The following is a 19,903-nucleotide window of genomic DNA, read 5'->3' as shown; positions in this document are numbered from 1 at the left end:
TCCCATCTACCAATACAAGGCTTGCTGAGTTTCTTGCTGCTGTGAGAGGAGGACAGCATTTCTTATGAAGCAGAAGAAAGCAAAAGTAGCTCTTCAACACTGCATCGTTAGGAGGCAAGTGCCATTCAGAACAGAGAAGTGACAAGTCTGTGTCCAGAAACAAAAACAATGGTTCTGGGAGAATTCAGGGATTGATGGAGTACGGGGGTAGAGGAGAGTGAGGTTTGGGGGGGGGGGGTCAGAGTGGTCCAAAGAAGGCTGTGACAGTGACATCATCGGATTTGAAGGAGGCAACTTGAAAAGCAAAAATGGGAAGCTGTTTCAAGCGTAGGAATGGCTCAGGAAAGAGATCAGATTTAGAATCAATGCACAAAGGAACACCAGAAGACTATCTTTTTAAAAAAAAAAAAGGGGAGTGGAGGGGTGAGAGTCTTGCTTCTTCTTAGAAACCAGTTTCAATTCCATTCCCTGATAACAGCCATGAGGAGGAGGAGGGAAAAGGCAGAGCCTGTACTCACGGGAAACATCCCTGCAGCTGCACCCAGCAAGAGCAAAGCGTGGTGATGGGTCTGAGGCATCTCTGAAACCCGGATGCACTGGACTACCAGCTCGACATTGAACTTCTCTTCATCAAGGATACCTCGAAAAGCAAAGCAAAGACTGAAAGCACAACCAGGCTTAATTCAATATTAGAAACAAGCCTTGTTATATTCGCATGCCAATATATGCTGTTTTCATACTAACCACCTTTTTTATTTTTTAAAGGCATAAAGCCTGGGGCAAGCTTTCATACATGGGATCCAAAACTAAACATTTTTTTTTCTTTACCTGCTTTTATCCTGGTACCATCTGGGGACAGTTTCTGGCAAATGTTCAACAGACCACCAAGTACTAGTTGCTTTGTGTATTCCAGATTTTCATGTTCTGCAGAAGGTTCCAGGCATCTGGTAATTCAGAAAGACAGTTAAAAAGCAATGCTGGAGAAAAACAGTCTTTGTAGGGTAGTGATCAGAAGGTGGCTATTTGGCAACTGCTGAGTCACCAGGTACATATATACGGGTTTGGGACACATCCATGACAGGGGGGGCGAGGTAGAGAATCTCCATCAGGTCCCTTTATTTTTCTGACCAGTCTCCACAGGGATGCTCTGGTGCTATGAGGCCCTCACATGTAAGGGCTGGATGGTCCCCCATTATGGTTCTGCCACCCTCTAAAGTAAAACATCATTACCTAGCCAGCAAGCTGAAGAGAGTAGGTATCAGTGCTTGTGGGTGTTTGAGCTTCTTCTTGTGTTGCAGCAATTCCAGGATAAGTGTGACTCTGTGCCAGTTCAGACTGCTTTCTTCTTGTCCACATTCCTGGTCCTGAACTTTTCTGAAGGATGGAGAAAAAGAAGAGATTTAATTCCATTTATAGAAGCTTAGCCCATCAATTCTAAAAGAAACTGTTTCTCTGAATAAAAACCCACATAAAATACAATAATGGTCTATGAAGAACTAGCACACCAAAGCGAAACTTCTTTGTAATCGAGACTGGACTGGATGCCTGCATGATACAAAAGTGTTCACAGTATCTTAAAATTGTTAATCGGTCCTATTAGGTTGGGGACACTACAGTGAGCAATGTCAATAATCTCAAAAAGTAGATGGGTCACAAATGGGAAGAAAGGCAACTGGACAATATTGCCGGTTAAATGTACAGTCGTTACTTGATTCTCAAACAGAATACGTTCTGGAAGTCCGTTTGACTTCCAAAACATTTGGAAACCAAAGCGTGGCTTCCGATTGGCTGCATAAATATCCCTGGATATATGTGCTATTTTTCAGTTTTAGGACTGTCCCGCTTGCATGGAGTTAGCAGCAGCTGTTTTGATGGGGCTATTTCGATAGGAGAGGCAAGACACAGAGCAGCCTCAGAATCAATACAAGGACCACCTCAATGAGTAGGATTTCTATCAATCTTGGCCCAATGTCCCCAATCCTGCTGAGATTTGGGAGGCACCTACTGCCTGTTTCCAGAAACAAGAGAAGACATTTTTGTTCCAATGGGCTTTCCTTGCTAGATAAATGGATCATTGCCATGAGGGTCTATTTTGTTTTAGTTTAGCTTTTTTTTGCTGCTTGTATCGCACACTGCCTTGAGATAACTGTGTAGAAGGTGATTAATAAATTATTCTTAATATTAATCATGTTAATTCATGAATCCACACAGATTTGCAAATGTCTTTTACGTGTTCTATTGCCTTGTACCTCTGCTGCTGCATCTTCTGCCTTCTTGTCTGGTGAACAGTAGCCACATTCTTAATTTTCGGTAAAGGTTCCAATTCCACACTAACTTGCTCAGCATCAACTGAAATCTAAATATTATACAAAAAAGAAATATTTGGATGATTTTATAGAGACATGGTATCCCTTCATCACATACTCAACAGAACACAAAGTACAGTGGCATCCACTGGACTCAAACTTACAACTTTAGAATAATCTTCCCCTGTAAGACTTTGCATTTTGGGGGAGGGAGGCAGGGAGGAAGGCACTTGTTATAGAGGTGGGGAATATATTTTTATGTTCTTTTTGAAAATTTGTTAAAAGCATGTTTTTTTTAAAAAAAGGAAAAAAGATTTGCTCTTTGAGCACAACTCAAAGACAACCAAAGAACGCCATATTTATATGGAAACAGCAACTTTGTTCAATACATTTATATTCATTTGCTTTGAAAGGAGAAACTGCTATGAAAAACTTCCCCGCAATATTATTTTTTGCTTTACAATGACACACTCAAATATGCAAGACTATTTCTGCTCCAGAGAAGCAGACACGGAGCAATGGATCCAAACTACAAGAAAGAAGATTCCACCTAAACATTAGGAAGAATTTCCTGACAGTAAGAGCTGTTCGACAGTGGAATTTGCTGCCAAGGAGTGTGGTGGAGTCTCCTTCTTTGGAGGTCTTTAAGCAGAGGCTTGATAACCATATGTCAGGAGTGCTCTGATGGTGTTTCCTGCTTGGCAGGGGGTTGGACTCGATGGCCCTTGTGGTCTATTCCAACTCTATGATTCTATGATTCTATGGACTATCGTTCTAATAACTGTTCCATGCTTTTAATCTCATAATTTAGCACTCATGCATTAGTTAGTTTTCATGGAGCACCAAGTTGAGAGCAACGCAATATGCAATTTATACAGTGTAAACACAACCATCCTATCATGACTGTATATAGACTAATTCCAAATAGCAAGAGGATACTCTCATCATCCCAAGAGATTAAGACCACCTTACCCCTTTAAAAACACTGCCGATGGTCTGTGCACAAAGTGGATTTTTGCAATTTAGCAGTAAATCAAACAAAATTCCCAATATCTTTTGCTGAACCTTCCCATCTGGCAACGCGGCAAAGAATGGTTTTGTAATCTAGAAATGACAAAAAGAGCATAATTTGTGTAAAAATTCCTTTGTATTCACATCCTGAAAGAAAAGGATCAGTGCTATTCCCGCTTTACAGATGCGGGTACCTTTTGCTGGTAAATGGGGGTGGGTGAAGAGGAACTTTCCCTTTTTTAAAGGTTCAACATACTGAATTCCACTGGGAAGAACTACAGGGACCCTCAATCGGCCCCTCTCTCACCTGCCCAAGAGCTCTAATCTGGAAAGTCAATCCTTTGTAGACTTCCTGTGAGACGTGCAGAGCTTTGATGAACAAATCCAGACAGCGCTGATTTGTGCAAAGGAGGGCAGCAGAATGCTCATTGTACTTCCCAAGGATGAGATGCAGAAGAAGAGCTTCATCTTTTAACATCCCCTCCGACCCCTTAAGAGCTTTCTCCAATAATCGATCCAGGACAGGCAGCAGGTGAGAAAGCACCACCTGAAAGTAGAAAAGGTGTTCAAGATCAACTCTCTCTTTAACAAGCATCCAGAAATATATATTTTACATTCGAAGGGCATAGAGTCATGCAACAGAAGTACCCGAAAGGCAAAATATTCAAAATATTTATGGGTCACCAACCCTTTGGGGCCCATGGAAACATCTTCAAAATTAAGAAACTGCCATGGACACCTTTTCACCCACCCCACTCAACCTATTATATTGGCAACAAAATAATGTTTCTTTCAAGGCTTATTTCAGCAGGTGGAGGGGACCCTGTGGGCATAAGAGAAGTATCTGAGTTCACATATGGGTCCAGGGGTGCCATGCTGGTGACCCCAAATGTAGACTCCTAAGAGAAAAGTTCAGAAGAGGGTCAAGGTTGGCTGATCCCAAAGGAGTCACACATGTGTTGTTCCCTTGCTACATATGCTTCAGTTTGGCATATCTGGCAAACTGTTGGAAAAATTAGAAGCACACACACAGAGCCTAATTTCCATACTTTGGATTTTAATTTGCAATGTAAAGGGCACCTCCAAAGAAGCATCACAATTTGCCACACAGTGATTTAAGGTAGTAATACAGCAGTTGCAGGAACAGACAGAACAAATCTTAGCTCCCCGCCTCCCCATATTTCTACATCTTAGTTTAGAATGCAAAATTTGCATTTACAGTCAAACCCTGGTTGTTGAACACAATCCGTTCCGGAAGTCTGTTCAGCTCCCAAAACGTTCCACAACCGAGGTGCAGCTTCCGATTGGTTGCAAGAGCTTCCTGCACTCAAGCGGAAGCCATGTTGGACATTTGGCTCCCGAAAAACATTCGAAAACTGGAGCATTTACTTCCGGGTTTTCGGCGTTAGGGAGCCGAAACGTTCGAAAATGGAGCCATTTGGGAACCAAGGTTTGACTGTAGCTGAAATGTGCACATCTAAATTGGCTTTGTGGAACAAAATAATCTAAGGCATGATTTAGTTTAGGAACAGCAAGGTCCCACTCCACAACAAAATGCTTCCAGATGGGCAAGCACATTTTCAAAAGCTTGACATAATGCGTTCCACACACCTGGCCGTTGACTTCATGAAGAATTTTCATCAGGTTCCTTGCAACGTATGAAGGACATTTGGTGGTTTGCACACACTTAAGTAATGCTTCCAGTGCTCCTGATAACTTCTGCTGCTGCGTCTTTTGCTTGTGTTGAGTTTGTTGTACTTCAAAAAAATTATGAAGGCACTAAATTATAAAACAAAAAGGGGGGGGAGGCATTCAGGAGCTATTCAGCACAATAGCTGTATAATCAGTATCATCCAACACAGTTCTGAGTAGTCTGGACACCACCCCCTTGCCCCCAAATGGAATGTATGAGACCGGGAAGCACTTTTCCCAAGACCCCTTCACCGTCAGATGCGACTGAGCAGATGGAATGGTGATAGAGAAGTATATTGTTGTAGCTGACAATGCTGCCACAGAATAAGACTGCAAATGGGCTCACACCAGCGTTCAGTGAGTCATTATGTGTTTTCTGCCATCTGAACCCTAGATGCCTACTTTGCCATTTCATCATCCTCAGTTCCTCAGGATACCAGTGAGCTGATCTGGGTCAGCAACTAGATGGAGCTCATTGGGGGCTCAGAGACCAGTGCCTCTGTAGGAATGCTGGATAAAAGCATTAAACTCCCCAATGAGAAAGTCAGACACTACTCACATTACTTGGACAATCAAATCTTAGCTTAATAAGCTGAGACATGTACCATCTTTATGAACCCTCAATGCAATCCCGTTACTCCCACTTCACTCCTCCCTTCATGTGAGGAAGTGAGGAAGCTCCTGTTAACCATTGTTTCCACTTCTTAAGCACAAAGTGGTAGCCAACTTTAGACCATCACTTCTTATTCTAGCTGTTTGAAAGCCAATAACTGTAGTTTCCTATTTTGGATGCAACTGTCACCTATGGCTAGCTGCAGCTTCCTGGCTTGACTCTCATAGCAGAAGCAAGAGGCCCAAATGTGGATGCAAAAAACCTCACACATGTCTCATCTTATTAAGCTGACATTTGATCATTCAAATGTGGCTACTGTCATCTATAACCTTCTCTAACCAACACAGGAAAAAGGATGGCTCTAGAGAGGAAGTTGGGTGGTGCCTCCTAGTCAAACCCTTGTCCGAAGTTTTCTTGAAAAACTTGTCTCCTGAAGATGGCAATATCATCCAGTGCCAGAATCACTGGGAGACAAACAAGTATGGTGAAAGTCCGATTCAAAACAGGTAACACAGTATTTTGCCACCAAGGCTTACCTGGTTTATGTAATTTTGGTCAGATATTATCTCCTCAGCTTTCTGCACTAAATTATGAATGATTTGATGAAATACAGATTCTTTTACTCCACTTAAGGAATGAAGGCAGTTTACAGCAGCTCTTCGTACTTCTCTCACAGGACTTCCCAAATTGATCAGCAAAGCTATGACCACTGGAAAGGGAGAAAAGGAAACAGTTTAAAAAATGATGGTTAACAATTGTTAAAACAACAACAACAACTTGCTAACAAACTTTCCATTAGAAATCTCATTTGTCTAGCCATTTGCTGCATTTCAGAAACATTCTACCCCCATCTTTCTGTGAGCATCCTGATGAACAGTTGTAAATAGGCAAGTAACACAAGGGTGTTGCCTTTGTTCAGGATTTTAGAGTCAGCACATTTACTGAATTAAGTGCGCAAGCTAGGTTTGCATGAAGGTCCTTGCAGATAATTGTCCTCCACAGACTAATTTACATCTCCTTGTCAATGCCCACCTTCCAGGTTCCCTCTGTTTCTATGTGCCATGTTTGTCCCCCTAAACCACCCACCTAACAGGGAAGGAAGTCTTGCAAAATATGACAAAAAGACCAGCGCGCAGTACCTGGGGAGTCTGCTGATGTCAGTTGTCTTTTCCTCTGCACAGACTGCGATGCAAGCATGGCGTGCCCGATGTACAAAGCCCGAGTCTGTTGCACTGCATCCATCACAACGTTCAGCTGATTTGAAAGGTTGTAACTGTACGTCCATAAGACTGAGAGGAATCTGAATTCATGATCTCGATTTTTCAAATGTACCTTCAAATTAAAAAAAGAAAGTCCTGAATGTGCGCAGGTGTGTGTGCGCACACAGAAACCCATCAGTCGTTTGTTGCTTTCTTCTGGTTTTGACCGGGCAAACACCTACATTTCATTTTACTGGAACGAACTTACAGTAAAACTTCGACCAAATGAGCATTTTAAATAAATGTTTTAAAAGTGCATGAATTAGATTAAAACCAGGAAAAAGTTCTAAGATATATGGATTTAAATCAGCTGGGAGGGTGTGGGTGGTGGAGGAAGGGACAAGGTACCTCAAACAGAAGTTTCATCATTGCACGAAAATGATCAGCATAGATTCCCTCACTGGCTCCACGGACCAGAATGTCAAAGAGCTCCAACAGCAGGTGTAAGTAGTTTTTGCTCGCTTCACTTAAAGTTTCAGGGTTCCACCACAACTCTGTATGAATGCACAGAAAAAGAGAGCAAAGACTGATCAGAACAGAACAAGGCTTTCTGCAGGCCACAAATCTAGCACTGGTCACCATTCCACGATCCACATTCTTTAGAAAACGATGTGCAGTGCTGCAATGAGCATAGTAATTACAACAGGACTTTTAAGAAAGTATCATTTTGCAACCGAAAAGTCACCTTTCAAAAAGGAATCTGGAGGCAGCAGGCCTTGAATAAAGCTTCTGAGCCAAACGATGAGCAAGACAGAATCTTCTACAGCCACAGCTTCTCCAGCATTTAACTTTTGTATATATGTTGTTAATGCCTCTAAGAGCAGGTCACTGTGAGACGTGAAATCGCAGAGAAATGCCTGAAAATGAAAACACCACTCTTTATATGTAGCAGTTCTCCCTCTGCCTTCATTTTTTTTAAAGACCAATGCATACCACAAACACCTGTCTTTAAATTCAGAAGCCCCAAATGAATGTTGCTATTCAAAATAAACCTCGAGTTAGTTCTCCTAAAAATTTAATGCATGTCTGGGGATTGCAATGCCTAGTGAAGGAGGGGATGGGCTGGAATACTAGTCCCCGAGCGACTGCATCTGAAAAAAACCATAGGCTTCCTGGGGTGCTAATAGCTTCACTTGATCTATGCTTTGCTCCACCCATTCCCACTATGACTGGTCACTGCCTTACCTGGCTTTATGGAAAGCATGTGAAGCTCACCAATGCCTTCCATTTGCTTTATCCATTTCTATTCCTGTCTGGCAGCCTGGTTCCAATTCCACTGTGTGCTTCTCTCCCTGAACATGCAACATCTGACTTTCAGGAAAGGACCTCGGTATGCTCCTCTAACCCTACAATTTCCCCTTCCCCTTTTTGCTAGGCACAGGTCTTCCTTCTCACTGCCCAAGGAGCACCTGGCCAAAACCTGGTTGTTTTAGATTAGTTTCAAGCATCATAACCATACACCAGGTGCAAGTTTGTACTGGAAAGAAAGCAAAAACACTTCTGATTGCAAGCTGAAGTGATACAGGTAAGTCTTAATGAAGCTGCCTACTACAGTGGTGCCTCGCAAGACGAAATTAATTCGTTCCGCGAGTTTTGTCGTCTTGCGATTTTTTTCGTCTTGCGAAGCATGGTGTCGGGAAAGTTTTGGAAAAGCTTCAAAAATCACCAAAGTCTTTAAAAACCTCAAAAAAGGCTACCACACCGCATTCAATGAGTTGCTCCTCGAAGTCAAGTCGCAACTGTATTAACGGTGTTAAGAAAAAGGAAACAAACTTGCAAGACGTTTCCGTCTTGCGAAGCAAGCCCATAGGGAAATTCGTCTTGCGAAGCAGCTCAAAAAACAAAAAACCCTTTTGTCTAGCGAGTTTTTTGTCTTGTGAGGCATTCGTCTTGCGAGGTACCACTGTACTATACAACAGATTTTAGAAGTATCTACCACAGAACTAACATCCCTTCTGTTTCCTGCCTAATTCTCAGTTTCTTTCAGTCAAGCTTACAAACTCAGGAGTCCTCACCTCCGCATGGTAAGTATCTTCAAATTTTTGTACTTTTCTCCTCAAAAGATAGAAGACCTTCAAAGCCAGTGGCAAACGATGCTCTTCTGCTTGCGAACAACTGCAGCAGGTCTGGACAAGAACAGAGCTGATAATGTGAGCGGTTATCTTCTGTAGCCCTGAATGAGACTCCTCAGCAATACTGATGAGACCTTCCACCTTGAAAGGGAATGAAAACACAGGTACATTTTCATTCATATATATATATATATAGAGAGAGAGAGAGAGAGAGAGAGAGAAACATTAGTTCTGTAGAAAGAAGGTTGGCCGATATCTGCGTTTTGGCTTCTCTGTGTATTTCCCCTACCCACATGCCATATACAGAACCTGGTTTTAACATATAAACTGAGCTACAGATAGGAAGGTGTTTTAAGAGCATAAAGAATAGCCTGCTGGATCAGGCCAGTGTCCCAGCATCCTGTTCTCACAGATGCCTGTGGCAAGCAGGACCTAATCACTCTCCTCTCTTGAGGTTCTCAGCTACTGGTGCTCAGAAGTGTTACTGTCTCTGACTACGGACGCAGAGCACAGCTATGATGGCTAGTATCCTTTCCCCTCCATCAATTTGTCTAATTCTCTTTTAAAGTCCTCCAAGTTGGTGGCCATCGCTCATACCATTAGTAACCAATCTCCGGAACATGCTCTCTTGGGTAATTCATGAGGCAAACAGTGATAAGCTCTCTTAAAAAGGTATCTGTTTACAAAGTTTCCCTGGAATGTAACTCTTTAATTTTTAACATGTCTTTGTACACTGCTCAATTTTATTTGTGAGATACAACTGGCATTTTGCTTTCTTAAGGAAATGTTACTGAACATTGTTGGATTTTTGTTGCTTTTGTTTTTGCAGAAACTGCTTAGAGCTTTTAAAATAGGAGCTGGTATAATTTTTTAAAATAAATAAATGGCCCGAGGGACCATGGGGTGTTGCTGCTGGTCAGAACAGACCATATCAGGGACAATAATTTTGCTCAAGGGAGCTTCGTATATGCTCATTCTGCATATTTCCTTCAATGTGAGGCAGTGCAAATTGTGCAAAGTAAGCATTCTGTGTCCATCATTTAATCTGGGTTTCAAAAACTACAGTTTGCATCTTCCCGATCTATGAGTTGCTTCATTGTGATAATGCCTGTAATCAAGCATCTTTTATATCTACTGGTCATACAACTTAAATAACAGCTTTTTATTTAAAAGAATATTGTCAATTACACACATACCATTTGTAAAGTGAAGGAAGAATCCTCTGAATTTAGGTTCTCTGACAAGAGGCTGATCAGTTTTGCATTAGATGCAGCTATCACGTCTCCTAACTTAGAATCTTTAACCACCTTTTTGAAAGCTATTTCACCAAAAAGCAAAAAATAGCATTAATATATTAGACACAACATCAAAAACAATATGGTTAAAGACAATGGCAGACTGCCTAAATTCTGCAAAACCTTTGCCTTTTGCATAGTCTTCGTCACTTCATGTTCAAAAATGCAATGTCATTGATGTTTTTCTAAAGTCATATCAACTGTACATTTATCCCTGCCTTTTTCTTACTGTAGGAAGTTATTCCACATTGCCAAAGCCTTTCTTCTTTGTATCATGCACACTTTAAAAATAAAATTTTATATTCCCTGAATGCAGAAAATGCTATTGTAAATTTTGTTTGACTATAACCTAAGTTTTTACCGATAAAATGTTTCTGAACAATAAAAAAATAACTAAAACGAAAACATCTTGCTTCTTTTGGAGCCACATTTTTCGGGCATTTTTAAAAGAAAAATGTAAGTTTGTTATCTTGTGAATAATGCTACCACTGTGAATAATGCTACCAAAAAAACTGTGTCACTTATTTTAGGAACCCATCTTTTTATTTTTAACGGCTTACCTTCTGGCCAGCCTTTCAGCAAAGGATGTAGGGAGCAAAGACCAGAATCTGCTACACAACGTGCCACTTTCCATTTGGCAGAGTTAGAATTACTGCTGGTTATGACTATAAATGGCAGCGCCTTTAGGACTAATTGGTTTAAGAGCTCTTTATTCTCTTTAAGAATCTCTTCTTTGATTAAAAGGTGTATTGCAGCCTCCAGGATCTTGCACCTAGCACACACATGGAAGGAAGAACAATGGGTATTTTTAGATCACATCTCCAAAATCAACTTTTGCAACACAGTTCCCCTTCCTAAAATATTTTCATATTGGCATGTTATTTAATATGATGGAAGCTGATGACTGCATTGCTGAAGAGCATCTACTAGCAGAGCTTATTAACACAAGTTTTGTATTGTTTGGAGAAACGTTATGCTCTAAAACACAAATCCCAGTTTCTTGTATTATATGCTTGAAGATATGGAAGATGCTATATATTTAACCCTTTGTTTATTGCTAGGAAACCTGCCACTGCCTCTTTTTGAGTGACTGAATCCTTGGCTCCAATCCAGTGGAAGAAAGGGGGAGGAGGTATTTGTCAATTCCCCAGTGCCACCTGCCACACTATTCTGGACTTTCCCTCTGAAGCAGATGCTGCAGAGGGAAGGGGGAAATCAGCAAATGCCAGAAGAAGTCTCTGTCGGATGGGAACCAGTTAATTCATATTCCTTCAACACACAATGATTCCAGAATAAGGAAGTAACAATATGCCACTAAATCAGCAAAGTGTATTGTATAACTTGATCCGCAGACAAGAAATTAAATGAAATTTGTAAAATAACTAAAATTCTGAGAAGGCATGAAGAGACCCTTAGCAAAGGTTGCCTTTAAAGAATCCAAAAGGGAGCTGTAGAAATAAACACTTACCATTTTTCATCCTTTGAGAGGTCAGCTCTTTCAAAAAGACACAACAGACTGAAGCCAATTTGTTCATCAAAAGTCTTTGAATTAAGCAACCAGGTCTAGAAAAAAGGAACCAGTATAAAAACCCCCACATATGCATGGACAAAAACTAGAAGCAATTGTGTCGGTCTAAAGCAAAATTTCAGATTTACTAAAAATATTTTTCAAGAAGTGCATTTTATATTCACGGGAAACTGCTTTTGAAGAAAAAACCTAGGGATTTTCTAGATTGCTCTGTGAATATTGTTATTAAACTCCTCTCTTTCAAGGGAGAGAAAAGGAAATCTCTTGAATTTTCATGTTAATTTAGTGGCAAGACAGAACATGGGTCTCCACTAAAACTAAGTGAACAAAGCCATAACATATTAAGAGGATATCTACACCCACAACCTGGAATAATTATCTAAAGACTTTAACTCCTGAGCGTAAGAACTGCCTACGTTCTCTCTCAAATGCATTGTGATAGGACTGCAACCTAAGAATAAGCGATGAAACTGAGAACTATCAAACATACTTTAGTATGATATTTATCTTACTGCATGGCCGATACCGAAAAAAGAATGCTTTTCCAGAAACGCATGCCATCGTAAGCCAGGCAATCACAAATGATAATAAATACCAAGAATTTCTGGGCCCTTGAAGAGATGAAGGCTTACCTCCAATGTACCAAGAGATGACATAATCACATCTAGATTATCATCCTTAAGGCGTGCTAAAATTGCTTCTTCTATAAAGGAGTCGTCAAAGCCTTCCTGAAAAGAGAGGAAGGGCGAGAAATCATCATACAATTCAATTACATTCAAAAGACGTGGACTAATACTTTCAGTAAAACGCCAATTCCAGTTCAGAAGCAGACACAATATTATTTAGATAATTACACATTACTTATGACAGTAAGCTGCAAGACAGATGGTCTATAGAATCACAGTTGTAGAATTCATATGGCAACAGACTGTGTCTAATGACATAATCACAAACTATAATTAGCCAAAGGCTTTTCTGTATTCCCATGATCAGCCTCGCAGTGTTGACTGTACATCATGCTCAACACACAATAATCGGAAAGAGTAAATCATAATAGAAACTCTGCCCCTCTCCAAAATACTAGGCCCAGGAGGAGTGGTGAGAGAACAGTTGACTGCTCATGTTCAGAGGCTAAATTAGGAAGTAGCTTGTAAAACAATAACAAAAGAAGGAAGAAGTCTGATTGGGGAAGAGCTATACAGTCATACCTTGGGTTACAGCTGCTTCAGGTTGTGTTTTTTCAGGTTACGGACCGCCGAAACACGGAAGTACCGGAACCGGATACTTCGGGGTTTCGGTGGTTGCGCATGCGCAGAAGCACTAAATCACGCTTTGCGCATAAGCGCCGAATCGCAGCCCGCAGTGTGGATTGCAAACATGCAGGTTCAATCCCTGAAATCTCCAGGTATGTCTTCAGAGGATGCTGCCTGAAACCTGGGAGGGCTGTTTCTGGTCAGCATAGACAATACTGAGCTGGATGGACCAATAGTCTGACACAGCATAAAGCAGCTTCTTATGTTCTAATCACCCATCCCAGTAGTTGTTGACAATGATAGGTTGGATCCAGGCTTGCACTCAGAAGAGGAAGGTAGGATGGGAGAATGAATGTCAATGACCCCTCCTTCCTAATGCAGTGCCATGAAGATTTGCTTCAGGGGTTGGGGAACCATATGGAGCAGTAGGACAGGTGGCACAGGTGGCTTCAGGAGAAAGAGATCAGTGAAAATTGCCTCCCACAGAACTGGAGGTTTTTAAGCAGAGGTTGGATGGCCATCTGTCATGGAGATTCCTGCATTGCAGGGGGTTGGACTAGATGACCCTTCAGGTCATCTACAATTCTATGAGTCTATGAATTTCCTCAAGCTCCCCTTGCATCATAGTCCCTTCTGTGAAGGAATAGAGCCCTTTTGTTTGTGAAATGGACACTCTGGATCCAATTAAGCCAGTTTCACCTTTTTACTGACATGAAGAAAACAGAGATTTGACTGTCCCTTAATGTTAACAGATAAAATGAAGAGTCAATGAGATATAAATACTGGGAATTTACCTTTGGTTACTGTAAAGGTACATTTTTCTGTTGCCACCGGCACACTGCTTGCTAAATCTGTTCACATCCTAATTTTTAAAAGTGCAACAAAGGGGGGGGGGGACCCAAAAGGCAAACAAACCTTTGATGCTTGAATGATTTCTTTCAATTGCTGAACAGCCAGAACTCTGACCGCTGGCTGCGGATGATTCAGGCTAAGCAGCAGAGACGTATCGGAATCTTCTAGAAACTAGAGATACAAATGAAGGTTACTTGAGCTGCAATCCTGTACCCACTTAACAACAAGTAAGGCCCACTGAACTCAATGGGATCTACTTCTGTGTAGACATACAAAGGATTGAGTGGTTACTGTGTTAACAATGTATATATTATTCATAATAATTCTGAAAATGCCTTGATTTCATCAATACTGATAAGATGCCATAACAATGCAGTCATCTTTCATTTTACAAGGATTTTTTTTTACCACACTCACTGATTATAATGCTGGTATGGAAACACATTTAAAAAGAAGAAATCTCGAGGATCTTTGACTTACCTGGTATTTACCACCACTCATGGAAAGAGAAATAAACTGGTGGAAGAGATCCTGCTCCTTCTGATTTCTAACATCTTTCAGATATTCCTCCAGTACCAAATCTAGTGTTGCAGAATATCTGCCACAGGCAGAAGAAGAAAAAGAAGAAAAAGTTTTCCAGAGAGCATTTTAGGGCAGTCTATTCTCCTGAGTTTCAGGGAAGGTAAAAATTATTTTCAAGCTATTATAAAGACACCGAGCAGTATTCAACAAACTTGATCCCTCAGCGTAAGGACTTTTGGCTGCCAACAGAACTTCCTCTCCCTCTCCTCTGCTCCAGGGGTTCCCCCAGTCACCCAAAGCAAATTGGGGAATGCTGTGGGATGCGTGGAGGGGGGAAAATCCTTGTGCTAATGGAACGGGTGCATTGGATACCATCTATTATCCTGTATTAAACACTTAATTTAGGGCAATAAGTTATATACATCTAAAACACCGAAGAGATGCTTACTGTAAATCAGAAACTAATCTGTTATCGAGCTATTAAGTCCCTAATACTTTTAGAGCATTAGAATGTACTCAGTGGCCGCACCTAGGCTTTTAAATTCTCTCCCAAAGGAGCATTGTTTTGCATCCACCTTGAAGCCTTATACATAGGGTAGCTAAAACCTTCCTGTTGAGGAGAGATTTGGGACAATGAACCTCCCCCTAACATTTGTGAGAGTGCACAAGGGCATAAAATGTAAAGTACCCACACATTTAGGTTACAAATTCAAGGCTCATGTATACTTTCCATGCCCCATGACAGCAGCAACCAATCTGGTGTCCCCTCCAGATATTGGACCAATCATTCCTGGCTGTTGGCCACACTGGCTAGGGATGATGGGAGTTGTAAAGTCCAAGAACATCTGGAGGGGAGCACATTGACCTTCACTGCCCTATGACCCCAGAATACTGACAACAGACATATTGATTTTAACAGGTAACACATCTCTCTCCACTTACTTTCTTTCAAAAAGCCTGATTAGAGGAAGCAGCTGCTTATTCATCTCAGCCATTTTGCCAGGATCAGAGTCACTCTCTACACCATATGAAATATACCCTTCCAGAAATTTACTGAAGCGGTAAGAAAATGAATAAATTATCACCTTACAGAAATATAACAAGCCATTTACATTTTGACAGTTCTCAATTCATTTCAAAAGCTAGTAATTAGATTTTATTTCCCTTGTGAGCTTCTTCGTTTTAATAGCAAGCCTACATGCAAAGGGACTTTTCTCTCTCAGTGCCAAACCTGAATGCATTATACAGTTATTTTTATTCACATAAATGCAATGGAACTTAAAATATGAATGTTTTCATTTTCCAAGTTATGGATCTCTGCTTGTGTCTAGAATAGGCAATCTATTCTAGAAAGCCACACTGAAAGATGAAAATGAGTCAAAATCCACCTGATGCTCTCCAGATCACCAAGGACAAGAAATAAACTCACTCAACAGAGGCTAGCTTACCAGGCCAATAAACGATCCAAATCTTTTTCTAAAGGTATACTTGTAACTATAGCTTCTAGATGTTTTATGGAGGTTTCATAACCAACCAAGTCAGATTTCTCTTCCATTTCTGAAAAAGGTAGATAGGATAAATACATTGTAACTATTTTTTTTAGAAAGAAATACATTTACATTGAAAAGTTCCCTATGCTTAAACTGTACTGGAGCACAAATAAAATTCTGCAGTACAGCAGAATGCAGTATTTTCTGTCCTATGTTGGTTTCATGCCCCTGTAAGAAATATCTTGTTTTGCAATGATGGCCAAACTTGGCTCTCCAGCTTTTTTGGGACTACAACTCCCATCATCCCTAGCTAACAGGACCAGTGGTCAGGGGTGATGGGAATTGTAGTCCCAAAACAGCTGAAGGGCCAAGTTTGGCCATCACTGCGAGGCTGGCTGACCCCAAAATAATTATGCTTCTAAGGGGAAATCAAACACCTGAGTTCCTGTATCTCATTCACAAAAGCAACCACCAGGAATCCATTTACATACCTGTTTTTCCATAAATAACCGATTGAACTAGGTGTGGCAAGAGGTAATGCAAAATTGGACTGACATCGTGAGCTGCTGAAATCTCATGAAGGATGGCAATCACATTGGGAACATTACACAGATAGGTAAACGGCCTGCACAAAAGAGAAAACACCAAAAGCAACCATAAACATGTGTGCGCTCTGAACAGTTTGAAGAGGTTTCATCTGTCAGTCACTTGTTATTAAGGTGACTAAGCTGTGGACTCAGGGCAGCTGGTTATCTTTGATGAGCCAGGAAATTAGCTGCTCTTGTTCTTCTGCACACGGTAGGAAGCATTCACTCAGGCCAAGTAGTTAAACTGGATTGCTCTGATCAGCTTGCAGTTGCCACTTATTTGCAAAATCCTGGGAGATACGCAACAGCATGCAAGCAGCCTGGCCGCTTGCTGGTAGGCAGTCCCATTTGACTGTCCTGCTCTGTCCAATTCTTACAACTTCGCTTACCAGCTGGGCAATGCTATTCTAGCCACTCCTCTTAACTATTTGATCAGTGCATCTTGTATGTTGGGGCCTCCTGGAAACAGAGAGCTCAACTTACTTTTTCCCAAGCCCTTCCTCCTTCTGACTCTGTAGCAGGATGATGACGCAGCCTAAACCCTCTTTGATAAGAGAGGGCGTTTTGGTCAAAGTCTTGCTGATTTGCAACGCCAAGGAACGAACCAGAGACACTTCCATTGTCATCTTCACAGCCAACTGGCTTATGATCATGTAAGTTGCTGCTCTGTAATCCACCAAGGTCGACTTCAAACCCTAGGGTGAGAAAAGCAATCCAAAATATTTTTGACAATTTGACAGAGAAACAGGGCAGGTCTTTGGGAGGAGTATTTAACAAAGTATTTTGGAAGACACACATCTACAAAAACTTTAATGCCTTACTCCATAAATTAAATAATATCCACTTCACAAGCAAGGCAGCTGCTGCTTCTGAAAAGCAATCCCAGAACTGGGCTATTGCCAATACATACAGTAAAATTTCTCACTACCAGGGGCTACAACACTGAAATTGATTTAACACTGAAGTCCCATTGGTGACCTGGAAACACCAGGGACGAGGATTATAAACAGCCTTGTGCTCTCAGGTGATAACAATACACCCACCCCAATTTATAATACTGTACAATTCAAATGCAGGTGGAAAAAGTAATAGCTGAGAGAACGAGAATCATTAAGTATCATTTTCATATAATGCTGGTGCAACATCAACAGGCTTTCCCTTCAAAGCCAGCATTCAAAATGCGGCTAGTTAAAAAAAGGAAGTCTCTGTTTATCTACTGCAAAATACATGCCCACAAACCAAAACTGTAAATTGATAGAGCAAAATTAATCACTTCTGGAAAACTGTACCTTTTGGATATAAGGAAGCAGCCTGGAAACTAGAGAGTCTGTTATATTTGCTGCAGCCCCAAGAGCAGACACAATTGTAGAGGCATAAAAAGTAAACAGGACTCTCAATTGTGATAAGTTCCCTGGATATAGTGAAAAAGCCTAGAGAGAGAAGTGAGAAGTGTATTTAGGATGATGATAAAACAAAGGCAAAAACAACACTTGTATGGCATCATTTGCTTTCCATACCATATTAAGAAAGGTTGGGCTAGCTCACGTACTTGCCAGACAGAGATCCTATACAAGTCACACATGTTTTAGCCGACATTCCAGGATTGCCGGGGGTGGACTAGATGACCCCTGGGATTCCTTCCAAACAGGGAGAAGCTCACCACCCTCAAGCACATGTACCAGATCCCCAGTTGGTAAGCATGCAAATGGATCCCAGGAAATTCCAATTGCCTAGCAAGATAATAGTTATTTCCCATTGAGGAATGTTAAACTCCTATTTAAAAGAACGCATTTGCCAGGGAAATATCCTTCATTAGAAGAAAAATAAATAAATCATGAAGGATCAACTAAATAGATCCAATAATTTTATAGTGTGATATTTGGTAGACACAGCCATTGTTCAGGTCTGCCCAGCATTAGTGGGCTGCAACACAATAACTGCTATTTAGCATTTCTAAACAATTTTCCTTTCCTTTCAGTGTTTCACTGAAGTGGTATTTAAACAAATGTGGAGAACATCAAATTGACACTGCCCTGGAACAGCACACCAACCTTTAAAGATTTTGTCACTAGACTGCATATGAAATCCATGAAACCCAGGTCTTTGTAGCAGTGTGTGATCAAAGTTCCCCTTGCAAGAGGGACTCCTGGTTTCTGCAATTGAGGCAAAAAAGAAAGGATCAGAAGAAAAAGACAAAAAATTGTTAATTAAAATTCAGACAGAAAATATAGAAAACAATAAGGAGTTCCCATTATCATAAATTCAAGGCACTCTACATCATAGAGAATAATCCTGTATCTAGTTACATGAATCTATGGACCACTGATGCCCATGGTATTTTGTGAACATGCCACTAGTTATATGTGTGCAGCCATGGGGTTAAACCTATAATAATAATTTTATTATTTATATGCCACTCATTTGACTGGATTGCCCCAGCACGCTGGATGGCTATGCATCAGGGAACTCCCAGCAGTGTTGCTGGACCAATCCCTTTCATTCTAAACTACCACAAAAGTTTGTTGTGATTATAAATTGGGGGGGGGGGCAGGGCGGAAGGTGAGTGATTATGTAAGCTGTTCTGAGCTCCTTGGAGGAAAGATGGGGAAATATATTATAAATTAATACGATGTTTACTCCATGCAATTCAATAGGAATTATTTTCAAGTAATTTTGTACAAGACTGCAGCCTACACTTCCCTGTAGACATACATGAAATTGTGTTGCTAGTGACAAATACGTAAATCAGTGGAAGACTGAACAGGCATAATAAAAATCCTGGTTTATTCTGTTTAATGTCTTGAAAGGTATAGTCAACAATATGAAAAAAGCAAAACTTAAAAAGCAGTGAAAGTATACAGCAGAAATAGGTAATCTGTGGCACTAGGGGTGTTGTTGGACTACAACTCCCATAATCCCAGACCACCAAACACGCTGGCTGGGACATCAGATATCATATTTCGTCCATTACCCATGCTGGCTAGGCTTGATTGGATTTTGAGTCCAATAATATCTGCAGGCCACAGCTTCCCAGTCCGTGGCATACAGAGAAAAATGAACATAGTCAAAAGGGAACTGTAAGTATGGGGCCAAAAAAGCAAGCCATTCAATTTAGTAAGTCGACTCTGACCAGGCCCACAACCAACAAGCAAAGAAGACAGATAAACAAAGGTATGAGCTCCCCATGAAGTTCCAAGTGTCAAAACCACTGATGAGGTTATGCTGCAGACAACCAGGGATAATACAGTAGAACCTCTACTTACAAACGCCTCCACTCGCAGACGTTCCAAGTTGCAACCACGGCAAACCCGGAAGTAATCAGCAGGTTTGTGCTGGAGCGGCGATCGCCATTCACACCTGTGCAGAAGTGGCGATCGCCATTTGCACATGTGAAGAAGTGGGCAATTGCCACCTGTGCACAAT

General features: G+C 41.0%; 1 protein-coding gene across 1 annotated transcript in view; it reads right to left on the bottom strand.

Annotated features, from left to right (window-relative positions):
- HEATR1 (HEAT repeat containing 1) overlaps positions 1-19,903 on the bottom strand; it is a 36,642-nt gene that overhangs the window by 12,731 nt on the left and 4,008 nt on the right. Inside the window, exons 5-28 of the mRNA XM_077925772.1 lie at positions 18,532-18,633; positions 17,770-17,910; positions 16,964-17,175; positions 16,385-16,518; positions 15,852-15,960; positions 15,346-15,456; positions 14,362-14,479; positions 13,945-14,052; positions 12,409-12,504; positions 11,717-11,811; positions 10,809-11,020; positions 10,150-10,271; positions 8,897-9,094; positions 7,567-7,738; positions 7,230-7,375; positions 6,762-6,954; positions 6,159-6,331; positions 4,929-5,096; positions 3,625-3,864; positions 3,279-3,410; positions 2,250-2,356; positions 1,231-1,374; positions 829-944; positions 519-640 (exon numbers count right to left, since the gene is read on the bottom strand). Of these exons, the coding sequence (XP_077781898.1) occupies positions 519-640; positions 829-944; positions 1,231-1,374; positions 2,250-2,356; positions 3,279-3,410; positions 3,625-3,864; positions 4,929-5,096; positions 6,159-6,331; positions 6,762-6,954; positions 7,230-7,375; positions 7,567-7,738; positions 8,897-9,094; positions 10,150-10,271; positions 10,809-11,020; positions 11,717-11,811; positions 12,409-12,504; positions 13,945-14,052; positions 14,362-14,479; positions 15,346-15,456; positions 15,852-15,960; positions 16,385-16,518; positions 16,964-17,175; positions 17,770-17,910; positions 18,532-18,633 (3,471 nt within the window). The remainder of the gene's footprint in view (positions 1-518; positions 641-828; positions 945-1,230; positions 1,375-2,249; positions 2,357-3,278; positions 3,411-3,624; positions 3,865-4,928; positions 5,097-6,158; positions 6,332-6,761; positions 6,955-7,229; positions 7,376-7,566; positions 7,739-8,896; positions 9,095-10,149; positions 10,272-10,808; positions 11,021-11,716; positions 11,812-12,408; positions 12,505-13,944; positions 14,053-14,361; positions 14,480-15,345; positions 15,457-15,851; positions 15,961-16,384; positions 16,519-16,963; positions 17,176-17,769; positions 17,911-18,531; positions 18,634-19,903) is intronic.

This window comes from Podarcis muralis, chromosome 3, assembly GCF_964188315.1.
Source record: "Podarcis muralis chromosome 3, rPodMur119.hap1.1, whole genome shotgun sequence".
Lineage (NCBI taxonomy): Eukaryota > Metazoa > Chordata > Lepidosauria > Squamata > Lacertidae > Podarcis > Podarcis muralis.
The sequence above is the reverse complement of the archived record's forward strand: the minus strand, read 5'-3'. Positions and strand labels throughout refer to the sequence as shown.